The sequence below is a fragment of the Scyliorhinus torazame genome, chromosome 12 (genome assembly GCF_047496885.1).
Source record: "Scyliorhinus torazame isolate Kashiwa2021f chromosome 12, sScyTor2.1, whole genome shotgun sequence".
Lineage (NCBI taxonomy): Eukaryota > Metazoa > Chordata > Chondrichthyes > Carcharhiniformes > Scyliorhinidae > Scyliorhinus > Scyliorhinus torazame.
In genome coordinates, this window is record NC_092718.1 from 67,072,550 (window position 1) to 67,100,293 (window position 27,744).

Consider the following 27,744-nt stretch of genomic DNA (forward strand, 5'->3'; position numbering starts at 1 on the left):
GAAATGACTAAAAGGGACATTGGGGGGAAAAAAACAGCAATTTGTACAGCGAGGTCCTGTAAATAGCTCTGAAATAAATAACCTGGTCATCTTTAAATGACCAAATAGTTTTTGTCACGAGGTTGAAATATAAATGGCAAACAGTTCACTGCAATCCATTAGATGCCTCCACTGTCAGTGCAACTCAATACTAGACTTGAAGTATCAGCCTAGATTTTGTGCTCAAGTCACTGGAACACCTGACAAGCAGGCAACAGTTTTGGCTGTAAACTGGGTACAAGATGGAGCATTCTAGAAATGCGGAAATTTGTCACTATTCCGATTTTTAATTTCTCTTAACAGAGATACAAATGTGGATATCATTTTAGCTAAAGAACCACTTTTCAATTGTGAACACTGGTGCAGAACTATCTTCATTGATACAGGAATTTCCAGGCAACAGGATCCAGAGCCAGCCAAGAGTGCTGTAACATTGTGTTACCCAGTAAACAAGCAGTGGAAAATTGAAGGGAAAGGCAGGGAATTCAGCACCAGCAAATCTGATTAGCCCATGTCTGTACTTTCCAGGCAATGTAAAAACAGTTTAGAAAATCATCTCATGCTTCAATATTTGCTAAGAATTCACAAGTTTATCAACAAAAAAATAAGTAACATTTATCATTAAAATATTCAAATACGGAGTCTAAGATATGAAGGACAGCATGGTCATTATTGAGAAACCAAAGATAATGCCCAGGAGCTTCAATAGTCGCTCATCAGTGGAATTTAGTTCATGGGGTAAAATTTCTAAAAAGGTGATGTAAATGAATGTTCCAGCAGTGATCCCTTCAAGGATACTCTGTGCCAGGGCATTGCTGGCTGACTTGACCTGTGTGATTATAATACCAATGACAATCCCGAGAGGGGACATTATTGCAAAGATTATAATGTATAACATCACACGGCCTCGTGGCACATTGCTCTGTACAAGCTTCAGAGCCAGGCTGAAAACAATTATACTTTTATGAATTAAAATGGCAGCAAAGATCTGCAAAACCTTTGACTCTGTTTGTTGAAGACCAATGGGCAATCCTTCAAATAGAGAGTGCAAGGATAGAGAAAGGAAGAGAATAAAAGAACGGAAAGCAGAATGGGCATTGACATCAATATGAACATGGTCATCTGTGGTTTCCACACTGTTGCAGTTTATCCGTACACACTGGTTAACGTGGTCATCACTGCAGTGCGTTGCTGCTCGGGCACGGTGTACGATAAGAGGGGTGCTCGCACTCAAACTGCTGCTGTGGCACTCCAGAACTATTCGTTCAAGGGTAAGGACCAGGAAAAAACCAACTGCCATGACAAACTCTGGAAGTGGAAAGATCGTCTGCAAATATATAAACATGAACTAATTAAGGGCAATAAATACAAAGTAGCATTTGTTTTATGTTCAATAAACTTCAGAAAGCAAATCATTGGAGAGAGAATGTTAATTTTAGTTCAGATTTCAAAACAAACTGAAACTTAAGCCAACAGACTGGGGATCCACAATAGAAAATTTCAAAAATTGATGACCCAGTGAAGAAATTCCCCTTATTATTTAAGTCCTAAATGGCCAACTCCTTTATCCTTGGGCTATGAACCCAAGTTTGCAATTCTCCTCCGGGGGGTGGGGAGGCAACCTTTCAGCATCAACCCTACCAAACCCTCAATTCAATGACATCACCTCTCAATCTTTTAAGCTCCAGAGAATCCAGGCCCATTCTATTCAATCTTCATAGAACAGCCTTAGCCCAGGAATCAATCAAAACCCTTAAGCCAAGTATTCTTTTCCATAAGCATGGAGACAAAAAAATGTATCCAGTACTCCAGGTACAGTTTCACAAAAGTCCTACTCACAATTGCAACAAAACTTTCTAACTCATGCTCCAATTCCCTTGCAATGACAGATATTCCAATTTCATTCCCGCACCTAGTGGTGCATTAAGGCAGGCTTTCATCGGTTTCCATAGTTAATTCTTCCTGAACAGGTCGCTAGTCTATTGCCAGGGGCTCATAGCTTGAGGGGTGCCACTCCACATCGAAGTGTAGCTAGCCAGGAGTCTCTCCCACTCTTGCCGCCAGCTGCGGAGTGTTGGAAGGATTTGCAGGTTGACTCAACCGGTTTGGCCTTCCTTGGCCATCAAAACTTGAGGTGGGACCCGAACCCAGAGCTTCTGGCTCAGAGGCAGGGACTACCCCTGTGCCACAAGACCTAATGAAGAATATACCATTTGCCTTATTGCTGACTGTTACCTTTGTGATCTGGACACCCTTTACCAAAATTTCCTAGTCTCGTCATTAAAATAAACTCTGTTTTTCTCATCTTCCTATCAAAGTGGATAGTTTCAAATTCCCCCCAATATACTACAAATGGCATTTTCTTGTCCAACAACCCAACAAGTCCCTTTGCAGCAATTTTGCATCCTCCTCATTGCTTACTATCCAAATTAGTTTTGTATCATAAACAAATTTGACTATTCTGTCCTCCCTCCCCTCATCTAAGTCATTGATATAGATTGTAAATAGCTAATGCCCAAACACTGATACTTAGAGCAGCATATTTCCCCACCAGCTACAATTTGCCAATGTGAAAATAATTGATTTTTGCAGCCCGTTTTCTGTCTTAAGACCAGAAGACGTAGGAACAGAAGTAGGCCATTCAGCCCATTGAGTCATGACTGATCTGATAATTCTCAACTCCACTTTCCCGCCTTATCCCCATGCTCCTTGATTCTCCTACGGATTAAAAATCTGTCTATTGGAGCCTTGAACATACATAACGACCAAGCCACCATCTCGGATAACCAGTTTTCAATTACTGTCAAATTATTATTCTTAATTCCCTGAACTCTAATCCTGCGTAACAATCTTGTGTGCATTTTTTAAAATGCCTTTTAAAAATTCAAATATACTACATCCACTTACCACCCTTAGTACACCCTCAAAATGCTCTTACCAGATTTGCCAAACACTAGTTCCCTTTCATAGTACCCAGGATTGGCCACGCTAAATTGCCCCTTAGTGTCCAAAGATGTGCAGATTAGGTGGGGTTATGGGGATATGGCGAAGGAGTGGACCTTGGAAAGGTGCTCCTTCGCAGGGTCAGTGCAGACTTGATGGGACAAATGGCCTCCTTCTGCAGTGTCAAAATTCTAGGGACCCTGCATATTATGATTTTGAAGTGTCTTACCACTTTCTCAACAATAAATTCAAACAACATTCCAAGTGCGACCTGACCAAGGCTCTCCACAACTGTAGCATGACTTGTCAGTTTTTATACTCTATTCCCCATCCAATGAAGACAAGCATTCCATTTGCTTTCTTGACTAACTTGTCCACTTGTGTTGCCACTTTCAAAGATCTGTGGACCTGCACTGCAGATCTCTCTGACTTTCTATATTCCTAAGAATTTTGCCATTTACAGTATATTTCCCGTCTATATTAGACCTACCAAAATGCATTACTTCACGTTGGTCTGGATTAAACTCCATTAGCCATTTCTCTGCCCAAGTCATCAACCTATGTCCTGCTGTATCCTCGGACAATCCTCAACACTGTCTGCCACTCCACCAACCACATTATATACTCTCTGTGCCTGTCCTTCGAGGAGCTGCTGGACCGTCTGTGCTGCCGAAGATTTTGGCTAACCAATGAGATTGTGCGCCACCTATGCCGGGTGATGGCGTAGCTGGCACCATGGGTTTGGAAGAGGACATTTCCTTCTGATGGCCGTCAAGGTGACGGTCGCCCTAAACCTTTATGCCTCTGGGTCTTTCAGGGCTCGAGCAGGGACATGCGTGGGGTATTGCAAACGTCTGCACATTGGTGCATCTGCAATGTGACAGATGCCCTATGCGCCCAGGCTGCAGACTATGTAACCAGCAGAATTCGCCACCATCACTGGCATGCCCCAGGGGTTATTGATAGCACACATGTCCTCCTACAAGCACTGGTTCATCAGCGGGTGCCCTTCATCATTAAGGGGTTCCACTCCCAGAATGTGCAGTTGGTGTATGACCACCTGTTGCACATCATGCACGTCTACAGCCAATACCCAGACAGCATGCACAATGCTTATATCTTGGCACACTCATCAGTTCCTGGCACCTTCAAGATGCTCCCTCGGGTGATGGGTTGGCTCTTGGTTAACAAGGGTTACCCGCTGAAGTTATGGCTAATAACACTGTCCGGAGGCCCCAGACCGAAGCGGAGACCCATTATAACGATGCACATGCAGCAACCAGGAGTGTCATTGAGTGATGCATCCTCAAGTTGCGCTTCTCACCGCTTGAGTGGAGCTCTCCAATATAGCCCGAGGAGGGTCCTGTGCATCGTACTGGCCTGCTGCGTCCTGCACAACGCACAGCAGAGAGATGACATGCTGGAAGAGGAGGAAGAACGCCAGGCCTCATCTGACGAAGAGGGTGTCCAGAAGAACCGGCATGGAGCTTGGCCTGGCTGGCAGGCCACCCAATATGTGTTCCAGGGCCACCGTACATGGGACAACCACATTGCCTCCCAATTTGCCAACAAAGAGGCCTGGCCACCGACAGCTCCGCCGTCCTGTCCCACCTCTCCATTCTCCCCCAACCACCCTTCATAATGGAACCCCTTCCCCATACCTGCTCACATCTTCCCTGTCCCTCAGCCCTTTACTCCTTCCCACTAGCACAACCCCCCCCCCGGCCCTCTCTCTCTCATCTCCAAGGGTCCTACCAACATCACTACATGGTGCTGGCCCTGGGCAGGCAGTATCAGCGGGTCTTGACCATGGAATTTAGGAGGATGATGACACACTGTGAGATGAGCTCTGATACTCCTCATCGTACTGCCTTTAGGATCACATTCCACTGTCTGCCCAGGTGAACCCTGCACGTGTTCGGGCCATATATCCTTTGGGGGGTGGGGGCAGGATTATGGAGCTGGTAAACGGTTAGGGTTCACTCACTGGGTAAGCTGTCATACTAGGCAGGTTCACTCTTCTGGCCCCCGTGCCCTGCCACCTCTCAGAGGGTGCTCCCATCCTCCAGCTCCTCCGTACCACCCATCCCAAAATCCTCCAGCTCCCCCATCCCAAAATCCTCAAGCCGCCTCCCCCCCCAAAGATCCTCCAGGCTCCCCCCCAAAATCCTCCAGCCCCTCCACCCCAAAATCCTCCAGCCCCCTCCCCCCCCCCCAAATCCTCCTGCCCCCTCCCCCACCCAAAATCCTCCAGCCCCCCCTTCAAATCCTCCAGCACCCCCCCCCCCCCCCCCCCCCCCCATTACATACCCTCTACACCCGGATCCAGCCCAACACTAACACCCATCAGACCGACATATGGGGCAGGTCAGACTGTTGGTGCAAAAATGTCAAATGGAGTCTATATACATTGTTGTGCCCTGACCCACATCATTTATATGCTACACTGCGCCAATTTAAGTGTTCTCCAACTTTCATATTTTACATTGCGTACCGCACCTTCTAGGTGTTACCCCAGAAAGCACATCAGACACGGAGATGGCCTGCTGTGTGTCTCGTCCTCTGACCTGAGATGCCCTTGACGGCCATCGTCTGGAGTGCCTAGATCAGGGTGACCATGGTCGATTTTCGGGTGTCAAAGGTGGCGACATGTCAGCCTGTCTGCCCCCTGCCCATCAGATGCACCAGTGGTTGGGGGGAGGGGAAAGAGAGATTTGGAAGCATGGAGGGGTTCCAGCACCTCCCTGGCATGAGCCCCATAACGTTCTCCTCCCTTTGGGTGCACGATGGCCCCCGGGTACTCAATGGGACAAAGGTGAGGCCGGAGTGAGCTCCGGAGGCTCCAGCATCATCTGGCGCTGCCAGTCCAGAAGGCCCACCCTCATCTGCTGCAGGGTCACGATGCTCTCTGCCATGGAGCACTGAGACTGGGCCACATCCCTTAGCGAGTGAGACACGTCCCTCACTGCCTCTAAGACTGGCCAAGGTCAGTCAGTGCCCAGCCAATGCTCTTGATGCCCTCAGCCATAACCCTTTGTGAATGAACCAAGTTCTGGAGCATCGCAGCAATGTCCATGTGGACCCAGGACATGTCTACCTGTGACTGGGCTCCTGTCTTGCGCCTCAGCCCTAACTGCACAGCGTGCCCCAAGCCTTGAACATCTTTACCCATGTCTCTGACTTCTTGCCCAGGCCTTCCACTGCAGACACCACTCTTTCAGTGTTGGCATCTCTTGTGCCTTAAGGGTTGGACTCGTCTAGCTGCAGTTACAGGCGCTGGAAAGTTGCTAACGCCACTTCCTGTAAATCCTGGCACTGTGTCTGCATCTCTACAAGTGATGGACTTTCCAGAAGCGTGACACTTGTCCAGGCCACAATGTTTCCTGGGATCAGGAAGCCCTCTGACCGCCCACTCCCTCGGGAGTCCACCTGAGGTGCTGAAGCATGTGTGAAGTGTGCACCAAAAGGTGACCCGGGAGCCTCTTCACTAAAATGCCCCACCGTGGTGATGGTCTCTGCGATGGTGGCGAGTGCAGATGCAGGTGACAGGGGTTTGGGGGGAGGTGGGGGGACAGTGGTGTGAGGAATAAGTGATGCCAGGGGCACAGGTGGTGACTCACCCGAACTGTCCTGAGGTCATTCATCTTTTTGTCTGCACTGGGTTCCAGTCCTCCTGGTGAGGCTGGCAACACGAACTGGCTCTGCAACCTCTTCCCAGGCCCTGTGGAGGACAACAGGCTTCTGAGGAAGAGGGTGTCCCTCCTCTCCTCCACAGCGTCCAGCATTCTCTCCAGCTCACTCTCCATGAAGTGTGGTGCTGGTCTTTGTGGAGTCATCTTTTTTTTTTTAAACTTCTCCAATTAAGGAGCCATTAAGTGTGGCCAATCTACCTCCCCTGCACATCTTTTGATTGTGGGAGGGAGACCCACGCAAACACGGGTGGGGGGAGGGGGGAGGGGGCGGGGATGTGCAAACTCCACACAGACAGTGACCCGGGGCCGGGATCGGACCCGGGTCGTCAGTGCCATGAGGCAGCAGTGCTAACCACTGCGCCGTCCCGTGGAGTCATATTGTTGGCTGGATAGAGTTTGTGAGGAATGGAGTGCTTATAAGCAGCTCCAACTTGTCAGGCTCTCCAGCGCCAATTTTGGCCCCAGCAAATCAGACTGCAAGGGGAATGGGAATTGCTGTAAGACCATAAGACAAAGGAGCAGAATTCGGCCACTCGACCCATCGGGTCTGCTCCGCCATTCAATCATGGCTGATATTTTTCTCATCCCCATTCTCCTGCCTTTTCCCCTGAACCTCTGGTTTCCATCATTTTTCAAGAACCTATCTATCTCGGTCTTAAAGACACTCAGTGATTTGGCCGCCACAGCCTTCTGCGGCAAAGAGTTCCACAGATTCACCACCCTCTGGCTGAAGAAATTCCTCATCATCTCCATTTTAAAGGATCGTCCCTTTAGTCTGAGATTGTGTCCTCTGGTTCTAGTTTTTCCTACAAGTGGAAACATCCTCTCCATGTCCACTCTATCCAGGCCTCACAGTATCCTGTAAGTTTCAATAAGATCCCCTCTCATCCTTCAAAACTCCACGAGTACAGACCCAGAGCCCTCAACCATTCCTCATACGACAAGCTCTTCATTCCAGGGAGCATTCTTGTGAACCTCCTGTGGACCCTTTCCAAGGCCAGCACATCCTTCCTTAGATATGGAGCCCAAAACTGCTCACAATACTCCAAAATGGGGTCTGACCAGAGCCTTATACAGCCTCAGAAGTACATCCCTGGTCTTGTACTCTCACACTCTCGACATGAATGCTAACATTGCATTTGCCTTCCTAACTGCCGACTGAACCTGCACATTAACCTTAAAAGAATCACGAACAAGTACTCCCAAGTCCCTTTGTGCTTCTGCTTTCTGAAGCATTTCCCCATTTAGAAAATAGCCTATACCTCCATTGCTCCTTCCAAAGTGCATAACCTCACACTTTTCCACATTCACATGGGCAGAGTGCTAGTCTATTTGCATTTCCTGACTCACTTTCCGAATAGCACCCCCCAATGGGAACACTAAGCACATCCAATTCAGTACCGGGGGCAATACTTTGTCCCCAAACAGAGAATTCCGGCCATTAGCTTCCCCAGAGGATCCTTTCGGACCAGGTTACCTGTCTCATTACACAACACTTGATCCAAATACCCTGTTTCCTACTTGGAGAAAGAGGGTGCTGAGGAGATCCACCAGGATGTTGCCTGGGCTGGCGCATTTCAGCTGTGTAGAGAGGGTTGTTTTCCTTGGAGCAGAGAAGGCTGAGGGGGTACCTGATAGAGATGTACAAAATTATGAGGGGCATTGATAGGGGAGATAGGAAGGAACTTTTCCCCTTAGTTGAGGGGTCAATAAGCAGGAGGCTCAGATTTAAGGTGAGGGGCAGGAGATTTGGAGGGATGTGAGGAACGACTTTTCCATTCAGGAGGTTGGTGCGAATCTGGAACTCATTGCCTGGAAAGGTGGTGAAGGCGAGAACCCTCACAACTTTAAAAAAAATAAATTTAGAGTACCCAATTAATATTTTCCAATTAAGGGGCAATTTAGCGTGTTCAAGCCACCTACCCTGCACATCTTTGGGTTGTGGGGGTGAAACCCACGCAAACACGGGGAGAATGTGCAAACTCCACACGAACAGTGACCCAGAGCCGGGATCGAACCTGGGACCTCGGCACCGTGAGACTGCAGTGCTACCCACTGCGCCACCGTGCTGCCCTCCCCTCACAACTTTTAAGAAGCATTTAGATGAGCCTTTGAACACCATAACATACACTGCTGGAAAATGAGATTAGAATCGTTAGGTGCTTGATGGCCAGCACAGAAACGACGGGCCAAAGGGTCTCTGTGCTGTAAAACTCAATGACTGTGGATCCTTGAAATATTGCTCCAAAAATTGTCTGGAATGCATTCCATGAACTTTTCCTCCAAACAGATCACTTTAGCTAGCCTTTATCTCCACCAGATTTCTCATGGTCTGAGAAAACAATACCCTCATTCCCTGACAAAGCACCATTTCCCAAACCTTACTGATAAGGAGGCGCAATGAACAATTTCACCACACTTGTGGTTTATTTTTAAAGAATTGATTAGTAGTCTTGAAGAAAAATGTTTCACCTTTTCTTTTCATCTATTTGCAAACACATTGCACGTAAACCATTTTGGACAATTGGATCTTATAGCTACAGGAAAAGGCCTTCTTGTTTGGTTAAATTCAATTCCAGCTTCCTGCCTTATCACCGGATCCCTCCCTTCCTCTTTCTCGACTGAATTATAGATTTGCTTAAATAATGGGTGAGAATTCATGCTCTTTAATGTGCTTTCAATGTAAATCACTCCTGCCTAGTTTGTGAATCCTTTGTCAGTGTGAATTTGGCAGGATGAGCTTCATAATTTCAGTGCATCATGCCATTGTATTGTCACTATGGTAACAATGACACAGATTCAGACTTTTCCAAAGAAAAAAAGTTTAAAGTTGCCAGATTTTAAAAAACAGAAATTGCAGCAGCAAAGATGCCCTTAATTGAACTTAAAGTACCCCAAATCTGACTATCTCCCATAATGTAATTTGTCTAGACTAGTAACCCAGAGGCCAGTCTAGTGTTCTGGGGTCACAGGTTAAAATTCCAAAATGGCAGCTAATGGAATTTAAATTTAAATTAATAAATAAATCTGGAATAACGCTTGTCACAGTAATGGTGACCATCGTTGATAGTCGAGGGGCTGTTTAGCACAGGGCTAAATCGCTGGCTTTTAAAGCAGACCAAGGCAGGCCAGCAGCCCGGTTCAATTCCCGTACCAGCCTCCTCGAACAGGCGCCGGAATGTGGCGACTAGGGGCTTTTCACAGTAACTTCATTGAAGCCTACTTGTGACAATAAGCGATTTTCATTTTAATTTTCATCTTTTTGTCTTAAACCTTGTCCAAACCACCTCCCAGCATTGACCACAAAATGAAAATGAAGTCATACATTAACTTGCAGTTTATCCAGCTCTTCATTAATGTGAGAAAGATAATCTGGGAGGACATCCAATAGGCAAGCAGCAAGGAAAACTCCTCCAGCAAAACAACTGCATAAACTCAGGAACAATCGATGACATGCTGCAACAATGAAATTTAAGGTGCAAATATTAGTTCACTGATACATTACAACAAGCGATCTGAGCCGTTACAGAATATCCCGCGCAACAGATAAATCAGCATTTTAAAATTCTTTCATGTAATTGGACTTCACTGGCAAGGCCAACATTTGTTGTTATCCCGAACTTTCCTTGAGCTGAGTGGCTTACAAAGACATTAGGGAATCATAGGTGTTTATGACAATCAATGTTTGTTGATTGTAAGGGCAGCACGGTAGCACAAAGGGCAGCACGGTAGCACAGCGGTTAGCACAGTTGATTCACAGCTCCAGGGTCCCAGGTTCGATACTCGGCTTGGGTCACTGTCTGTGCGGAGTCTGCACGTCCTCCTCGTGTCCGCCTGGGTTTCAACCGGGTGCTCCGGTTTCCTCCCACAGTCCAAAGATGTGCAGGTTAGGTGGATTGACCATGTTAAATTGTCCAAAAAGTTTAGGTGGGGTTGCTGGGTTACAGGGATAGGGTGAAGGCCTGGGCTTAAGTGGGGTGCTCTTTCCAAGGGCCGGCGTAGACTCAATGGGCCAAATGGCCTCCTTCTGCACTGTAAATTCTATGATTCTATGATTTCACAGTCACCATTACTGAGACTAGCTTTAATTTCAGGGTTTTATTAATTGGATTTTAAATTGTACTTGCTGTCATGGTGGGATTTAAACCCTGGTTCCCAGAGCCTAGCTGCCTCTGGATTACTGGATTACCAGTAACATTACCACTCCACCACCATCACCCCATTAAGTGGCTCATTTCAGGGACCTGGAAGTGTCTGAAGGGCAAAACCTAATGCCAGGAAGTGTATGGGCAGGAGACTAGGGTGAGGAAGTGGAGTGTAGAAGCAGCCCATTCAGTGTATCCTGCTACACAGAGCGGAATAGCACAGAGGGGCTTTCTGAGTGACAGCTCAAGTTGTACGGTGGAAGTCCCCAAAGGAGGTTTTAGGGTCTCACACCAATAAGACATTCTCATGAGCGGGAAGATGAAGAGAATCACTTCACACACTTGAGCTTCCTGAACACCATGTGATCATAGATCATAGAATTTTCAGTGCAGAAGGCCTTTCGGCCCATCGAGTCAGCACCGGCCCTTGGAAAGACGCCCTACTTAAGCCCACACTTCCACTCTATCCCCGTAACCCCACCTAACCTTTTTTGGACACCAAGGGCAATTTAGCATGGTCAATCCATATAACCTGCACATCTTTGGATTGTGGGAGGAAACGGGAGCACCCGGAGGAAACCCACGCAGACACCGGGAGAACGTGCAGACTCCGCACAGACAGTAACCCAAGCTGGGAATCGAACCTGGGACCCTGGAGCTGCGAAGCAACTGTGCTAACCATTGTGCTACCATGCCGCCAGTATAAGTCAAGTGCAGCTTTAGTATTTTGATGACGTCAGACTCAACACTGGATTTGACGCCATGTGTGCCAACACTGCTGTGCCATTCATCTTGGTCACGTCTCCTTCAACAATCTGAACCAGAGGGTGTGGAAATACAGGGAGGCAAGTGTATAGTGGTATGGTCACTGGACTAGTAATTCAGAGACCCAGGGCAATGCTCTGGAGACCCAGGTTCGAATCCCACCATGGGTAGTGAAATTTAAATTCAATAAAAATATGGAATTAAAAGTCTAATGATGATCATGAAACCATTGTCGATTGTTGTAAAAACCCATCTGGTTCATTAATGTCCTTTAGGGAAGGAAATCTGCCATCCTTACCTGGTCTGGCCTACATGTGGCTCCAGATCCACAGCAATGTGGCTGACTCTTAATTGCTCTATGAAAGCTTCTCAGGACAATTAATGTTGGCCAGCCAGCGATGCCCATATCCCATGAACAAATTTTTAAAAGATTCCTGAGTAGCGACCTCTGAACAAGTAGCTGCCACAGCTGGAGAGGATGGTGTTCCAGATGATGGGTGGGTCCGCTGGACAACATCTGGGCGGCACAGTGGCACTGCTGCCTTACAGCGCCAGGGATCGATTCCGTGTGTGGAGTTTTCACTTTCTCCCCGTGTCTGCGTGGGTTTCCTCCGGGTGCTCCAGTTTCCTCACCCAGCTCCAAGACATGCTGGTTAGGTGGATTGGCCATGCTAAATTTCCCCTTAAGTGTCCAAAGTTGTGTAGGTTGGATTATGAGGTTGCGGGGTGGGGCAGGGGGGGGGGGATCTTGTGGAAGGTCAGTGCGGGCTCGATGGGCCGAATGGCCTCCTACTGCACTGGAGGGATTCTATGACCTGAAGATGACACAATCGCCCCAAGTACAGTACCATTACAGTAATGTTAATGAACTCATAATCCAGAAACATTAGTTCAATTCTCACCATGGCAGCTGAGAAGTCATAAATCTGGTTTATTAATCCTGTCAGGGAGGGAAAACAATTGGCCGGACCAGGCTGGTTGACATGTGAATTTAGAACTCACGGCAACGTATTAACTGACTGAAATGGCTAGCAATTCAGTTGAAATCAATTATTATTTTCAATCTGTTGGATAAAATTTCGATTGATTCTTGAGCTTCCCCAGCTGTTCTCTAAATCTGCCTCGTCTCAGGTCCGCCCAGACCTTGTATTCCAGTCACCTTTGGTCTCTCACCTGTTGGATCTGTTACCAGGGCAGTTCTGGCGTCATCTTTTATTTTAAAAAATATATAAATTTAGAGCATCCAATTATTTTGTTTTCCCAATTAAGGGGCAATTTAGTGTGGTCAATTCACCTACCTGCACATCTTTGGGTTGTGGGGGTGAAACCCACGCAGACATTGGGAGAATGTGCAAACTCCACACGGACAGTGACCCAGGGCCGGGATCGAACCCGGGTCCTCAGTGCTGTAGGCAGCAGTGTTAACCATTGAACCACCATGCCCCCCCGTCATCTTTTATTTCTAACCAGGTATTTCTTTTGAAAGTGACTTTCATTGAAATATAGAAAATAGGAGCAGGAGGTGGCCGTTCGGCCCTTCAAGCCTGCTCCACCATTCATTATGATCATGGCTGATCATCCAACTCAATAGCCTAATCCCGCTTTTCCCTCATATCCTTTGCTTCTCCACGCTCTAAATGCTATATCTAACTGCTTCTTGAAAACATGCACAGCGGGATTCTCCGTCGGTGGGATCCTACTCCCCGGAGGCAGCACACCCATGCCTGCGTGATTCACGATTGGCCGGCTGAGGGAACGGAGAATCCGGCTGCCAGCGGGAGCGTGCCGCACAGGAAAACGGGGCTGGCCCACCCACATTGTCCCACCCACAATGTTTTGGCCTCAACTAAGTCCAGTGGTAACAAATTCCACAAACCAACCACTCTCTGGGTGAAGAAAACTCACCCTCTTACAATAAATTGGCCATGACAAATATCACCGACCTACAAACTGATCTTCTTGTTTTATACCATTCATCCAATTGCCACCTGCCTTTACACCAAGCAGAACAGTAAAGCCTACAGATATTTCCATCGAGACCTTGTTACTCATAAATCATCAGAATCCAATCTGCAAATACTGCCAGCCTTAAAGTAAATATACAATACAATGGGATCCTGTTGCCAGGGGTTGATAGTGGTGATTTGATTAACAACCAATGGTCGTGAGGTCAAAGCCCAGCACAGCTTTTTTGACCTACCTTGCTCCAACCCGACATATGGTCTTATGACGTGTTAACTGTCAGCATTAAGAAATGGCCAATCAACATTTGAGTGCTCAGAGACACTCGCATCCTAACAAAAACTGGATGCTCAATGTCTTAGCCTCTTATTGTACAACCCAATTTGAAATAGCTATTCTTCATTATGGCAAACATGCTAATCTTAGCATTAGTTAAATCTAATCATAGTATTTGCTCTGAATAAATCAACTGCTACAAAATCTTATATAACACTATTAAACTTAACGAACATAGTCGTGAAATATTGATTTTAAAGTTTTTAAACTTGTAGTCTGAATTTCACTCCATGTATTCTTACAGTGTAGATTAGGGGCGGGATTCTCCCCTACCCGGCGGGGCAGGGGGTCCCGGCGTGATGGAGTGGCGGGAACCACTTCCGCACCTTTAGGGGCCAAACCATCACCTTGAGGGGCTAGGCCCGCGCCGGAACGGTTTCCGCTCCACCGGCTGGCGGGAAAGGCCTTTGGCGCCACGCCAGCCGGGGCCAAAAGGTCTTCGCTGGGCAACGCGGTTCCGCGCATGTGCGGGAGCGTCAGCGGCTGCTGACGTCATCCCCGCACATGCGCAGCGGAGGGGGTCTCTTCCGCTTCTGCCATAGTGAAGACCATGGCGAAGGCGGAAGAAAAAGAGTGCCCCCACGGCACAGGCACGCCCGCGGATCGTGGGGGCACCCCCCGGGGCGAGATCGCGTCCCCCCCCCCCCCCCAGGACCCCGGAGCCCACCTGCGCCGCCTTGTCCTGCCGTTCAAAAGGTGGTTTAATCCACGCTGGCGGGTCAGGCATTCCAGCAGCGGGACTTCGGCCCATCGCGGGCCGGAGAATCGGTGGGGGTGGGCCCGCTGACCGGCGCAGCGCAATTCCCGCCCCCGCCGAATCTCTGGTGGCGGAGACTTCGTGACACGGCTAGGGCGGGATTCACGCCAGCCCTCGCCGATTCTCCGACCCGTCAGGGGGGTCGGAGAATCCCGTCCCTGATCTGTGGGATTTTCACACTCTGCTTTCAATGCAGATCGCAGTGCCACTGCCAAATTTCACTTTACTCCAAAAGCTTACCCCATTTAACCCCACCCCCAGTTTACCCCACCTACATCCCCTTCACGTGTACTCCATCAAATAATAATAATTATTAGTGTCACAAGTAGGCTGACATGAAATGAAATTGCTTATTGTCACAAGTAGGCTTCAAATGAAGTTTCTGTGAAAAGCCCCTAGTCGCCACATTCCGGCGCCTGTTCGGGGAGGCTGGTACCTCAAACTAACCCCCTTCACACACTGTACCTTATCAAACTACCCATTTTCACACAGTGTACCCTATCAAACTACCCCCTTTCACGCAGTGTACCCTATCAAACTACCCCCGACAAACTGTGTCCCATCAAACAACCCACTTAGTGTACCATATCAAACTACCCCCTTTCACGCAGTGTGCCCTATCAAACAACCCCCTTCAGTGTACCCTATCAAACTACCCCTTCACAGTGTACCCTATCAAACTACCCCTTCACAGTGTACCCTATCAAACTACCCCTTCACAGTGTACCCTATCAAACTACCCCCTTTACACAGTGTACCCTATCAAACTACCCCTTCACGCAGTGTACCCTATCAAACTACCCCTTCACGCAGAGTACCCTATCAAACTATCCCCTTCAGTGTATCCTATCAAATTACCCCCTTCACAGTGTGCCCTATCAAACTACTCCCTTCACAGTGTACCCTATCAATCTAACCCCCTTTCACAGTGTACCCTATCAAACTACCCCCTTCACAATTTACCCGATCAAACTACCCCCTTCACACAGAGTACCGTATCAAACTACCCCTTAACAGTGTAATCTATCAAACAACCCCCTTCACACAGTGTACCCTATCAAGCTACCCTCTTCACAGTGTACCTTAACAAACTATCCCATTCACAGTGTGCCCTATCAAACTACCCCCGTTCATAGAGTACCCTATCAAACTACCCCCTTCACTGTGTACCATATCAAACTACCCCTTCACTGTGTACCATATCAAGCTACCCCCTTCACACCGTGTACCCTATCAAACTACCCCCTTCACAGTGTACCCTATCAAACTACCCCCTTTACACAGTGTATCCGATCAAACTATCCCATTCATGGTGTATCCTATCAATCCACCCCTTCACAGAGTGTACCCTCTCAAACTACCCCCTACACAGTGTACCCTATCAAACTACCCCCTTCAGTGTTCCCTATCAAACTACCCCCTTCACACAGTGTACCCTATCAAACTGTCCCCTTCACAGTGTACCCTATCAAACTACCCCCGTCACAGTGTTCCCTATCAAACTACCCACTTCCCAGTGTTCCCTATCAAACTACCCCCTTCACACAGTGTACCCTATCAAACTGTCCCCTTCACAGTTTACCCCATCAAACTACCCCCGTCAGTGTACCCTATCAAACTACCCACTTCCCAGTGTTCCCTATCAAACTACCCACTTCCCAATGTACCCCATCAAACTACCCCCTTCACAGTGTACCTTATCAAACTACCCCCTTCAGTGTACCTTATCAAACTACCCCCTTCACAGTGTACCCTATCAAACTACCCCCTTCACAGTGTTCCCTAACAAGCTACCCACTTCACAGTGTTCCCCATCAAACTACCCCCGTCACAGTGTTCCCTATCAAACTACCCACTTCCCAGTGTTCCCTATCAAACTACCCCCTTCACACAGTGAACCCTATCAAACTACCCCATTCACAGTTTACCCCATCAAACTACCCCCTTCACAGTGTTCCCTATCAAACTACCCACTTCCCAGTGTTCCCTATCAAACTACCCCCTTCACACAGTGAACCCTATCAAACTACCCCATTCACAGTTTACCCCATCAAACTACCCCCTTCACAGTGTTCCCTATCAAACTACCCCATTCACACAGTGAACCTTATCAAACTACCCCTTTGAACCCAATCAAACTACGCCCTTTCACAGTATACCCTATCAAACACCCCCTTCAGTTTACCCTATTAAACTACCCCTTCACAGTGTACCCTATCAAGCTACCCCCTTTACAGTGTACCCTATCAATCGACCCCCTTTCACAGTGTACCCTATCAAACTACCCCCTTTACAGTGTACCCTAGCAAACTACCCCCTTTACAGTGTACCCTCGCAAACTACCCCCTTTACAGTGTACCCTAGCAAACTATCCCCTTCACAGTGTACCCTATCAAACTATCCCCCTTCACACAGTGTACCTTATCAAACTACCCCCTTCAGTGTACCCTATCAAACTACCCCCTTCACAGTTTACCCCATCAAACTACCCCCTTCACAGTGTTCCCCATCAAACTACCCCCTTCAGTGTTCCCTATCAATCTACCCACTTCCCAGTGTTCCCTATTAATCTACCCCCTTCACACAGCGTACCCTAGCAAACTACCCCCTTCACTGTGTACCATATGAAACTACCCCTTCACTGTGTACCCTATCAAACTACCCCCTTCACACAGTGTACCCTATCAAACTACCCCCTTTACACAGTGTATCCGATCAAACTACCCCCTTCACGGTGTATCCTATCAATCTACCCCTTCACAGTGTACCCTATCAAACTACCCCCTTCACAGTGTAGCCTATCAAACTAGCCCCTTTACACAGTGTATCCGATCATACTACCCCCTTCAGTGTGCCCCATCAAACTACTCCCTTCAGTGTACCCCATCAAACAACACGCTTCACAGTGTACCCTATCAAACTACCCCCTTCAGTGTTCCCTATCAAACTACCCCCTTCACACAGTGTACCCTATCAAACTGTCCCCTTCACAGTGTACCCTATCAAACTACCCCCTTCAGTGTTCCCTATCAAACTACCCCCTTCACACAGTGTACCCTATCAAACTGTCCCCTTCACAGTGTACCCTATCAAACTGTCCCCGTCACAGTGTTCCCTATCAAACTACCCACTTCCCAGTGTTCCCTATCAAACTACCCCCTTCACAGTGTACCCTGTCAAACTACCCACTTCCCAGTGTTCCCTATCAAACTACCCCCTTCACAGTTTACCCCATCAAACTACCCCCGTCACAGTGTTCCCTATCAAACTACCCACTTCCCAGTGTTCCCTATCAAACTACCCCCTTCACAGTTTACCCCATCAAACTACCCCCGTCACAGTGTTCCCTATCAAACTACCCACTTCCCAGTGTTCCCTATCAAACTACCCACTTCCCAGTGTTCCCTATCAAACTACCCCCTTCACAGTTTACCCCATCAAACTACCCCCGTCACAGTGTTCCCTATCAAACTACCCACTTCCCAGTGTTCCCTATCAAACTACCCACTTCCCAGTGTACCCCATCAAACTACCCCCTTCACAGTGTTCCCTATCAAACTACCCCCTTCACAGTGTACCTTATCAAACTACCCCCTTCACAGTGTACCTTATGAAACTACCCCCTTCACAGTGTTCCCTATCAAACTACCCCCTTCACAGTGTACCTTATCAAACTACCCCCTTCACAGTGTACCTTATGAAACTACCCCCTTCAGTGTACCTTATCAAACTACCCCCTTTACAGTGTACCCTATCAAACTACCCCCTTCACACAGTGTACCCTATCAAACTACCCCCTTCACAGTGTGTACCCTATCAAACTACCCCCTTCACACAGTGTACCTTATCAAACTACCCCCTTCAGTGTGCCCCATCAAACTACTCCCTTCAGTGTACCCCATCAAACAACACGCTTCACAGTGTACCCTATCAAACTACCCCCTTCAGTGTTCCCTATCAAACTACCCCCTTCACACAGTGTACCCTATCAAACTACCCCCTTCACACAGTGTACCCTATCAAACTACCCCCTTCACAGTGTGTACCCTATCAAACTACCCCCTTCACAGTGTGTACCCTATCAAACTACCCCCTTCACACAGTGTACCTTATCAAACTACCCCCTTCAGTGTGCCCCATCAAACTACTCCCTTCAGTGTACCCCATCAAACAACACGCTTCACAGTGTACCCTATCAAACTACCCCCTTCAGTGTTCCCTATCAAACTACCCCCTTCAGTGTTCCCTATCAAACTACCCCATTCACAGTGTACCCTATCAAACTACCCCCGTCACAGTGTTCCCTATCAAACTACCCCCTTCACACAGTGTACCCTATCAAACTGTCCCCTTCACAGTGTACCCTATCAAACTACCCCCTTCAGTGTTCCCTATCAAACTACCCCCTTCAGTGTTCCCTATCAAACTACCCCATTCACAGTGTACCCTATCAAACTACCCCCGTCACAGTGTTCCCTATCAAACTACCCCCTTCACACAGTGTACCCTATCAAACTGTCCCCTTCACAGTGTACCCTATCAAACTACCCCCTTCAGTGTTCCCTATCAAACTACCCCCTTCACACAGTGTACCCTATCAAACTACCCCATTCACAGTGTACCCTATCAAACTGTCCCCTTCACAGTGTACCCTATCAAACTGTCCCCGTCACAGTGTTCCCTATCAAACTACCCACTTCCCAGTGTTCCCTATCAAACTACCCACTTCCCAGTGTTCCCTATCAAACTACCCCCTTCACAGTTTACCCCATCAAACTACCCCCGTCACAGTGTTCCCTATCAAACTACCCACTTCCCAGTGTTCCCTATCAAACTACCCCCTTCACAGTTTACCCCATCAAACTACCCCCTTCACAGTGTACCTTATGAAACTACCCCCTTCAGTGTACCTTATCAAACTACCCCCTTCACACAGTGTACCCTATCAAACTACCCCCTTCACAGTGTGTACCCTATCAAACTACCCCCTTCACAGTGTACCTTATCAAACTACCCCCTTCAGTGTGCCCCATCAAACTACTCCCTTCAGTGTATCCTATCAAACTACCCCGTTCACACTGTGTACCCTATCAAATTGTCCCCTTCACAGTTTACCCCATCAAACTACCCCCTTCACAGTGTTCCCTATCAAACTACCCACTTCCCAGTGTTCCCTATCAAACTACCCCCTTCACAGTTTACCCCATCAAACTACCCCCTTCACAGTGTACCTTATGAAACTACCCCCTTCAGTGTACCTTATCAAACTACCCCCTTCACACAGTGTACCCTATCAAACTACCCCCTTCACAGTGTGTACCCTATCAAACTACCCCCTTCACACAGTGTACCTTATCAAACTACCCCCTTCAGTGTGCCCCATCAAACTACTCCCTTCAGTGTATCCTATCAAACTACCCCGTTCACACTGTGTACCCTATCAAATTGTCCCCTTCACAGTTTACCCCATCAAACTACCCCCTTCACAGTGTTCCCTATCAAACTACCCACTTCCCAGTGTTCCCTATCAAACTACCCCCTTCACACAGTGAACCCTATCAAACTACCCCATTCACAGTTTACCCCTTCAAACTACCCCCTTCACAGTGTTCCCTATCAAACTACCCACTTCCCAGTGTTCCCTATCAAACTACCCCCTTCACACAGTGAACCCTATCAAACTACCCCATTCACAGTTTACCCCTTCAAACTACCCCCGTCACAGTGTTCCCTATCAAACTACCCACTTCCCAGTGTTCCCTATCAAACTACCCCCTTCACACAGTGAACCTTATCAAACTACCCCTTTGAACCCAATCAAACTACGCCCTTTCACAGTATACCCTATCAAACACCCCCTTCAGTTTACCCTATTAAACTACCCCTTCATAGTGTACCCTATCAAACTACCCCCTTTACAGTGTACCCTAGCAAACTACCCCCTTTACAGTGTACCCTAGCAAACTATCCCCTTCACAGTGTACCCTATCAAACTACCCCCCTTCACACAGTGTACCCTATCAAACTACCCCCTACACACAGTGTACCCTATCAAACTACCCGCTTCACAGTGTACCCTATCAAACTGTCCCCTTCACAGTGTACCTTATCAAACTACCCCCTTCACAGTGTTCCCTATCAATCTACGCACTTCCCAGTGTTCCCTATCAATCTACGCACTTCCCAGTGTTCCCTATCAATCTACCCCCTTCACACAGTGAACCCTATCAAACTACCCCATTCACACAGTGAACGTTATCAAACTACCCCTTTGAACCCAATCAAACTACGCCCTTTCACAGCGTACCCTAGCAAACTATCCCCTTCACAGTGTACCCTATCAAACTACCCCCCTAGGGCAGCACGGTAGCATTGTGGATAGCACAATTGCTTCACAGCTCCAGGGTCCCAGGTTCGGTTCCGGCTTGGGTCACTGTCTGTGCGTGGGTTTCCTCCGGGTGCTCCGGTTTTCTCCCACAGTCCAAAGATGTGCAGGTTAGGTGGATTGGCCATGATAAATTGCCCTTAGTGTCCAAAATTGCCCTTAGTGTTGGTTGGGGTTACTGGGTTATGGGGATCGGGTGGAGGTGTTGACTTTGGGTGGGGTGCTCTTTCCAAGAGCCGGTGCAGACTCGATGGGCCGAATGGCCTCCTTCTGCACTGTAAATTCTATGTCTATGTCTTTCACACAGTGTACCCTATCAAACTACCCCTTTTACACAGTATACCTTATCAATCGACCCCCTTTCACAGTGGACCCTATCAAACTACCCCCTTCACGGTGTCTCCTATCAATCTACCCCTTCTGACAGTGTACCCTATCAAACTACCCCCTTCACACAGTATACCCTATCAAAATACACCCTTCACACAGTGTGCCCCATCAAACTACTCCCTTCACAGTGTACCCTATCACACTATCCCCTTCACAGTTTACCCCATCAAACTACCCCCTTCACAGAGTGTACCTTATCAAACTATCCCCTTCAGTGTACCCTATCAATCTACCCCCCTTCACACAGTGCACTCTATCAAACTACCCCTTCACACAGTGTACCCTATCAAACTACCCCCTTCACAGTGTACCCTATCAAACTATCCCCTTCAGTGTACCCTATCAAACTACCCCCTTCCCAGTGTTCCCTATCAAACTACCCTTTCACACAGTGAACCCTATCAAACTACCCCCTTGAGCCCAATCAAACTACCCCCTTTCAGTGTTCCCTATCAAACACCCCCTTCAATTTACCCCATCAAACTACCCCCTTCGCACAGTGTACCCTATCAATCGACCCCCCCTTCGCAATGCACCCTACCAAGCTACCCCCTTCAGTGTACCCTATCAAACTACCCACTTCACACAGTGCACTCTATCAAACTACCCCTTAACACAGTGTAAACTATCAAACTACCCCCCTTCACACAGTGTACCCTATCAAACTACCCCCTTCACAGTGTACCCTATCAAACTACCCCCTTCACAGTGTACCCTATCAAACTATCCCCTTCAGTGTACCCTATCAAACTACCCCCTTCACAGTGTACCCTATCAAACTACCCCCTTCACAGTGTACCCTATCAAACTATCCCCTTCACAGAGTGTACCCTATCAAACTACCCCCCTTCACAGTGTACCCTATCAAATTACCCCCTTCAGTTTACCCTATCAAACTACCCCGTTTACACAGTGTACCCTATCAAACTACCTCTTGTAGCCACATGGGTTGGCCAATTCCCGACGTAAAATGGAGAACAGCAAAAGCTGAAGGGAAATTCAGCCAACACAGGCAGAAACTAGCAGGTGCCAGTTTACTGTGTATTAGACTCTGCAAAAGCCCAGACAGCATCAATACCAGCAACCATCGGCATAATAATGTAGCAGCCATCTACATACTAATGAGCGATCCCCGGGAACAATCGAAACATTTGGGATAAACAAGGCCAAGCCAGACTCCTCGGCGCCAGCAGGAGCCAACACAAAAGAGGTTAACGGACACCTAAAGAACACCCATTGATCAGGGAACCGCTCCAGTATTGGCGAAATCGAACCAAGCGATTGGAACAAAGTCCAATCACTTGACACCAGGTACGGGGTCCGCCCCGAAAGGCGGGAAGCCCTGGGGACTATAAAGTAAACCCCCCAAGTTCAAATTGTCCTTCTTGACAGGGTCACTCAGCAACGCGAACCAACCCTTGACAGTGACCTGTCCAGCTGCCTCCAAAGAACGCAAGTCTCAAGTCAACGCTCGCTACAAGATAGACGCTCCTAGCTACCAGTTCATACCAGCTTTTGAATCCCGCAGACTCAGTACCCAAACAAAAGGCCATTTGTTCCCCTGACCTGGTGGGCCAGTCCGAAGCTAAATATTGGCCTGTTAGTCATAGAAATAGCTTGGAAAGTAGAGTTTATGCATGAATAGTGATTTACTGTGTATAATACATGTGCTTTGATTAGAATCTTACTAATTGGTGTATTGAGTTATTGATCATTACTTGAATTTGAACCTCGTGGCGGTATCATAAAGATACCTGGCGACTCTAGAGCAAAGGTTATAAAACAGAGCCAATTGAACCAACCAAAAGTTAGCAACACCCTTCACGCAGTGTACCCTATCAAACTACCACCTTCACAGTGTTCCCTATCAAACTACTCCCTTCACAGTGTACCCTATCAAACTACCCCCTTTAGTGTAACCTATTAGACTCTTCCCTTTGGTGTACCCCACCAAACTACCCCTTCAGTGTACCCCATCAAACTCCCCTCCTTTCACACTGTACCCCATCAAACATGCCCCCCTTCACACATTGTACCCCATCTAACTCCACCCCCTCACACACATTATACCTCATCTAACTCCCCCTTTCAGACACATTTCAGTGTACCTCATTAGACTCCCCCCATACACAGTATACCCCAAACACCGCCCCTTTCACACACCAGAGACCCCATCGAACTCCCCCGTCTTCACATAGTTACCCATCCAACTCCCAACACATTCCAAATACATTTATACATCTAACTCTCCCTTTCACACACATTATACCCCATCTAACTCCTCTCTCACTCATTTTACCCCATCTAACTCCCAACATCTTTCACGCATATTGTACCCTATCTAACCCCGCCACTTTCACACACATTGTACCCAATCAAGCACTCCATCCTGTCACACATTGTACCCCATCTAACTCCCCCCTTTCACCCACATTGTACCCCATCTAATGCCAACTCCTTTTGCGCAAAATGGGCGTGATTTGCAGGCCTCATTGCGCTCTCACTCGAGCAAAACAAAGCCGATGAATAGCTGGAAAGGCCGAAAACGAGAACCGCACTTGGGGTCAAACAGTTTGCAATGCAACCGGCCCGCTCCCGTAGGCGAAATCGGAATCTCACCGTAGCGTGGCGAGAAACCAATTATCACCACTTAAGCCCTATGTAATACAGTTAATGAGAGCCACCCCATATCCAACGCCTTGACGTGATTCATTGGCCTCACCAGCAAGTGGTCACGCTGGTGCTGATTAGTACTCCTTTTGAAAAATGTGAACCTGGCGGGTGGGCTTCTGCAGGGAGCCGAGTAGCCATCTTTGCTCACAAAGAGCCCGGGGACGTTTGGCTTGCCTCCTCAGTGCTCAGCGAAGGGTGAGGGACCCACAGGACGTAGCCGAGGCCAAAACATTGTGGGTGGGATTCTTCGTCCCGCCAGCCCCGTTTTCCTGTGCGGCACGCCCCCACCGGCTGGGGGGGGCTGGTGCAACCGCGCGCAGCACCACCATGCCAACTCTTGATCGTGTACACCCTTTCCAGGGGCAACCCTTGTCCCTGCCTTCTGACCACCCATAAACCCTACCAATTGCCAAGACCTCTGGCCATGTGGCTGAACGCAATTGCTAATCGGGAATTGGCAATCGTGAGCACTTCACACAACCCAAGTGGATTCCTGTGGGAAGGTGGGTCATCTAGCATGTGGGAGTCATTGCCTAGCATCCCAATCAGACCGCGATACCTGGACATTGTGAACACTGCGGGAGTCAACACCATGAATGCAGCAGCCAACATCCGAAAATTCAGGGGATGGGACACAGCTCCAGTGACATGTCCACGGCTGGGGATTGGGTGAGTGCAACGGGAAGGGGACCAGCGCTCGGTCCAGGTGACATTATGAGCGGGAGACCGGTGTACAAGATCTGGGGTCCGATGAGGGGAGCCTGCTGCGGCTAGGTGTGCGAGGGCAGGGCGTTCCGGGTGTGGGAACGGGGTTCAATGGAGGAAGGAAGTATCCCGGGGTGGGAGCCACCGCTGTTTGTCAGTCTAACACCCTCTCCCAATTCCTTACATATATTGAACAGTGTGGATGGTATTTTGGATCCCGCAAAACCTGCCCTAGGTGGTGCTGCTGCTAGACCGGGCAGCCAGACACCGGCAACGTTGGCAACAGCAGATGCCAGATCCCACCCACACCCAGAGGACCTGGCCACCTATCAAGCCAGGGAGGGACCCAGAGGGGGAGCCCCGCGACAGCCCAGGGTATACAGGTGTCACTGGTCGATTGAATAGATAATGGACAGCGCGTGATGCACGAGGCTCCACCTCAACAAGGAGATGGTGCGATACCTGTGCCATGTCCTCACGGACTTGGCACCATGTGGAGGAGGAAACCCCATCCAGGTGGACGTCAAAGTCACTGCAGCTGCGAAACTTTACACCTCAGGATCCTTCCAGGGCTCGGGCGGGGATTTTGTAGGCCACAGGTGCACCTGACAGGTCATGGATGCCCTGTTTGCCCGGGCGGAAAACTATCTAAACTTTAACACGGACCAACCCAACAAGGTGCCCAGGTAGCAGGATTCTCCACCGTCACCGGGATGCTCCAGGTTCAGGGGCTGATAGACTGCACGCATGTTGCCTTGCCCTCACCAGGCCATCTGGGAGTGCTCTACGTTAACAGGAAGCGGTTCCACACCCTGAACATTCAGCTCGTGTGTGACCACTACATGAGGATCATGCACTTGTGTGCATGCTTCTCAGGGAGTCTCCACGACAGGTACTCCTGGGCAGTCGGTCTCCCAGGCCTCTCCGGGGACCATCCCAAGATGGGCGGCTGGCTTTTTGGGGGAGAACGGGTACCCGCTGAGGACCTGGCTAATGATGCCCGTCTGGAGGCCGGATACCAAAGCAGAGACCCGATACAACAAGGTCCACGTGGCCACTTGGGGCGTCATTGAGCGGTGCATCGGTCTGCTCAAAATGTGGTTCCGATGCCTCAACCACTCCTGTGGGGCATTGCAGTACACGGCCTGGAGGGTTGCCCGCTTTGTCGTGGTCTACTTTGTCCTCCAAAATCTGGCACAGCAGCGGGGTGACGTGCTGGAGGTTGGTGATGAGGAACATGTGGCCACCTTCGAGGAGGATGAGAATGATGAGGCGGCGCCGGACCAGCAGAGGCTGGAGGACAATCTCAAGGAGGAACTGGAGAAGCAGCTGGAGGCTGCAGGACAGGCGGCAGCGGTAAGGGTCTGGCAAGCCCGGGGGGAGCCAGTGAGACCCTCACACTCGCCTGCTTCACTTAGGACGTGGCCGGTCCGTCATCGATACCTTACCCACCCCCCTACCCTCCTAGGGTCTGTGTCACATCACTACAGGTTGCTGGGACTGTGTCAGCAGTGTTAGCGGGTCACTGTCGAGGACATGGGGGTGGTGATGATAATCCGCAGAGAGCTGAGCGCAAGTGCTCCCCAATCTATGCCATAGTCTGACCCCTGCCTCTCTGCTGAGTGCTCGCTCACACCCATCACCTGCACACAGTGCGCCCGGGGCAGGAGGGCAGAAGAGAAGCCTGGAGAGATGGACCAAGGGTTGAGGTCAGCCCGCTTAGCAGAACAAAGTGACAGAAGCATCATACTGGTTGTGCTCAAGGGTTTCAATGTGTAACCGATGTCCAACAATTCCCCACTCTCCCCAGGTGCCCCAATGATCCTCGATGTGCTTGGCCTTCCGAGCTCTACTGCTATGTTGAGGTGTCCCCCCAGGATGCATACCTGAGGTGGAGGCAGCCAGCTGCTTACCTCATCCTGTGGCCTTCGACGCCCCGGCGGGCGTCCACTGCGGCGGATGGCCCGGCGCACTAGTCGACGGCACAAGCACAGCCGTGCCACCCTGTCCCGTGTGCGAACCTCGAGATCCGGCCTCGTTAGAGGGCTGGAATTCGGGAGAGCTGATGGCCACCATCCCCACTCCAAGGGACGGGTCCGGGTTGGCACTCAGCGTCCTCCCGGTCAGTGCCTCTCGGGCCCTGGGTTCACCTCGGGATGGAGAGGCAGCTGGTTCAAGCCCGGCTGGCCCCTGCATCTTCTGGCTCTGCCAACTCTGACAGTCTCCCGATCTCTGCACCAGCGTGCCGACGTCCTCAGCGATGTTCCTCAGTGATTGGGACAGGCTCTGCAGCACCTCGGCAATGCGCACCTGCGATTGGGACAAGCTCCACAGTGCCCTTGACCATTCCCATCTGAGAATGGGACATGCCCTGCATCACCTCATCAAGGTCGGCCTGGTATTGGGTCACATCCCCCAGCGAGTCGGACAGTCTACCGAGACCCTCAGCAATGGCTGTCACCGACTGAGCGACACTTGGGTACCTTCACTAATGATGTAGACATCACCCACCAGGCTCTGCACTGCTGTCGCCACACATGCCGTGTTGGCCTCGGTGCCACTCCTTGCCGATGACATCTCCTGGCCCCCGTAGCTTCTCAGACTCCTCCAATCGGCTATGGACCTGCTGGAGTGTCGCTGACATCTCCCTCTGAATGTTCTGGCTGCTCCCTAATGTCTCCATCAGCTCTGCGATGACTCATCCACAGGCTCAGCATCAGGCTGGGACCCAGCTGGGTCCTGGGCTCCAACAGACCTCCGACTGCTGTCTCACTTGGGGTTCCTGCCTCCACCTGATGTACATCAGCAGCAGTGTGATGCTCACCAGAATGTGCCCCAGAAGCCTGACCACTAATGTTTCTCACGAGGGGTTTGTATCTGCACTGGCGGAGGGTGGGGTTGACAGTATCGTTGGTGTCATCCTCGGAGCTCTCCTCCGAGTGGGTTCTCCTG

The 27,744-nt window shown here is 49.3% G+C and overlaps 1 protein-coding gene across 2 annotated transcripts in view; it reads right to left on the minus strand.

The window, feature by feature from the left end:
- Nucleotides 1-306: 306 nt before the first annotated feature.
- slc39a1 (solute carrier family 39 member 1) overlaps nt 307-27,744 on the minus strand; it is a 60,650-nt gene continuing 33,212 nt past the window's right edge. For both annotated transcript variants that reach the window (XM_072468825.1, XM_072468824.1), the window contains exons 2-3: nt 10,000-10,130; nt 307-1,366 (exon numbers count right to left, since the gene is read on the minus strand). In XM_072468825.1, coding sequence (XP_072324926.1) covers nt 683-1,366; nt 10,000-10,130 — 815 coding nt within the window. In that variant the 3' untranslated portion in view covers nt 307-682. The remainder of the gene's footprint in view (nt 1,367-9,999; nt 10,131-27,744) is intronic.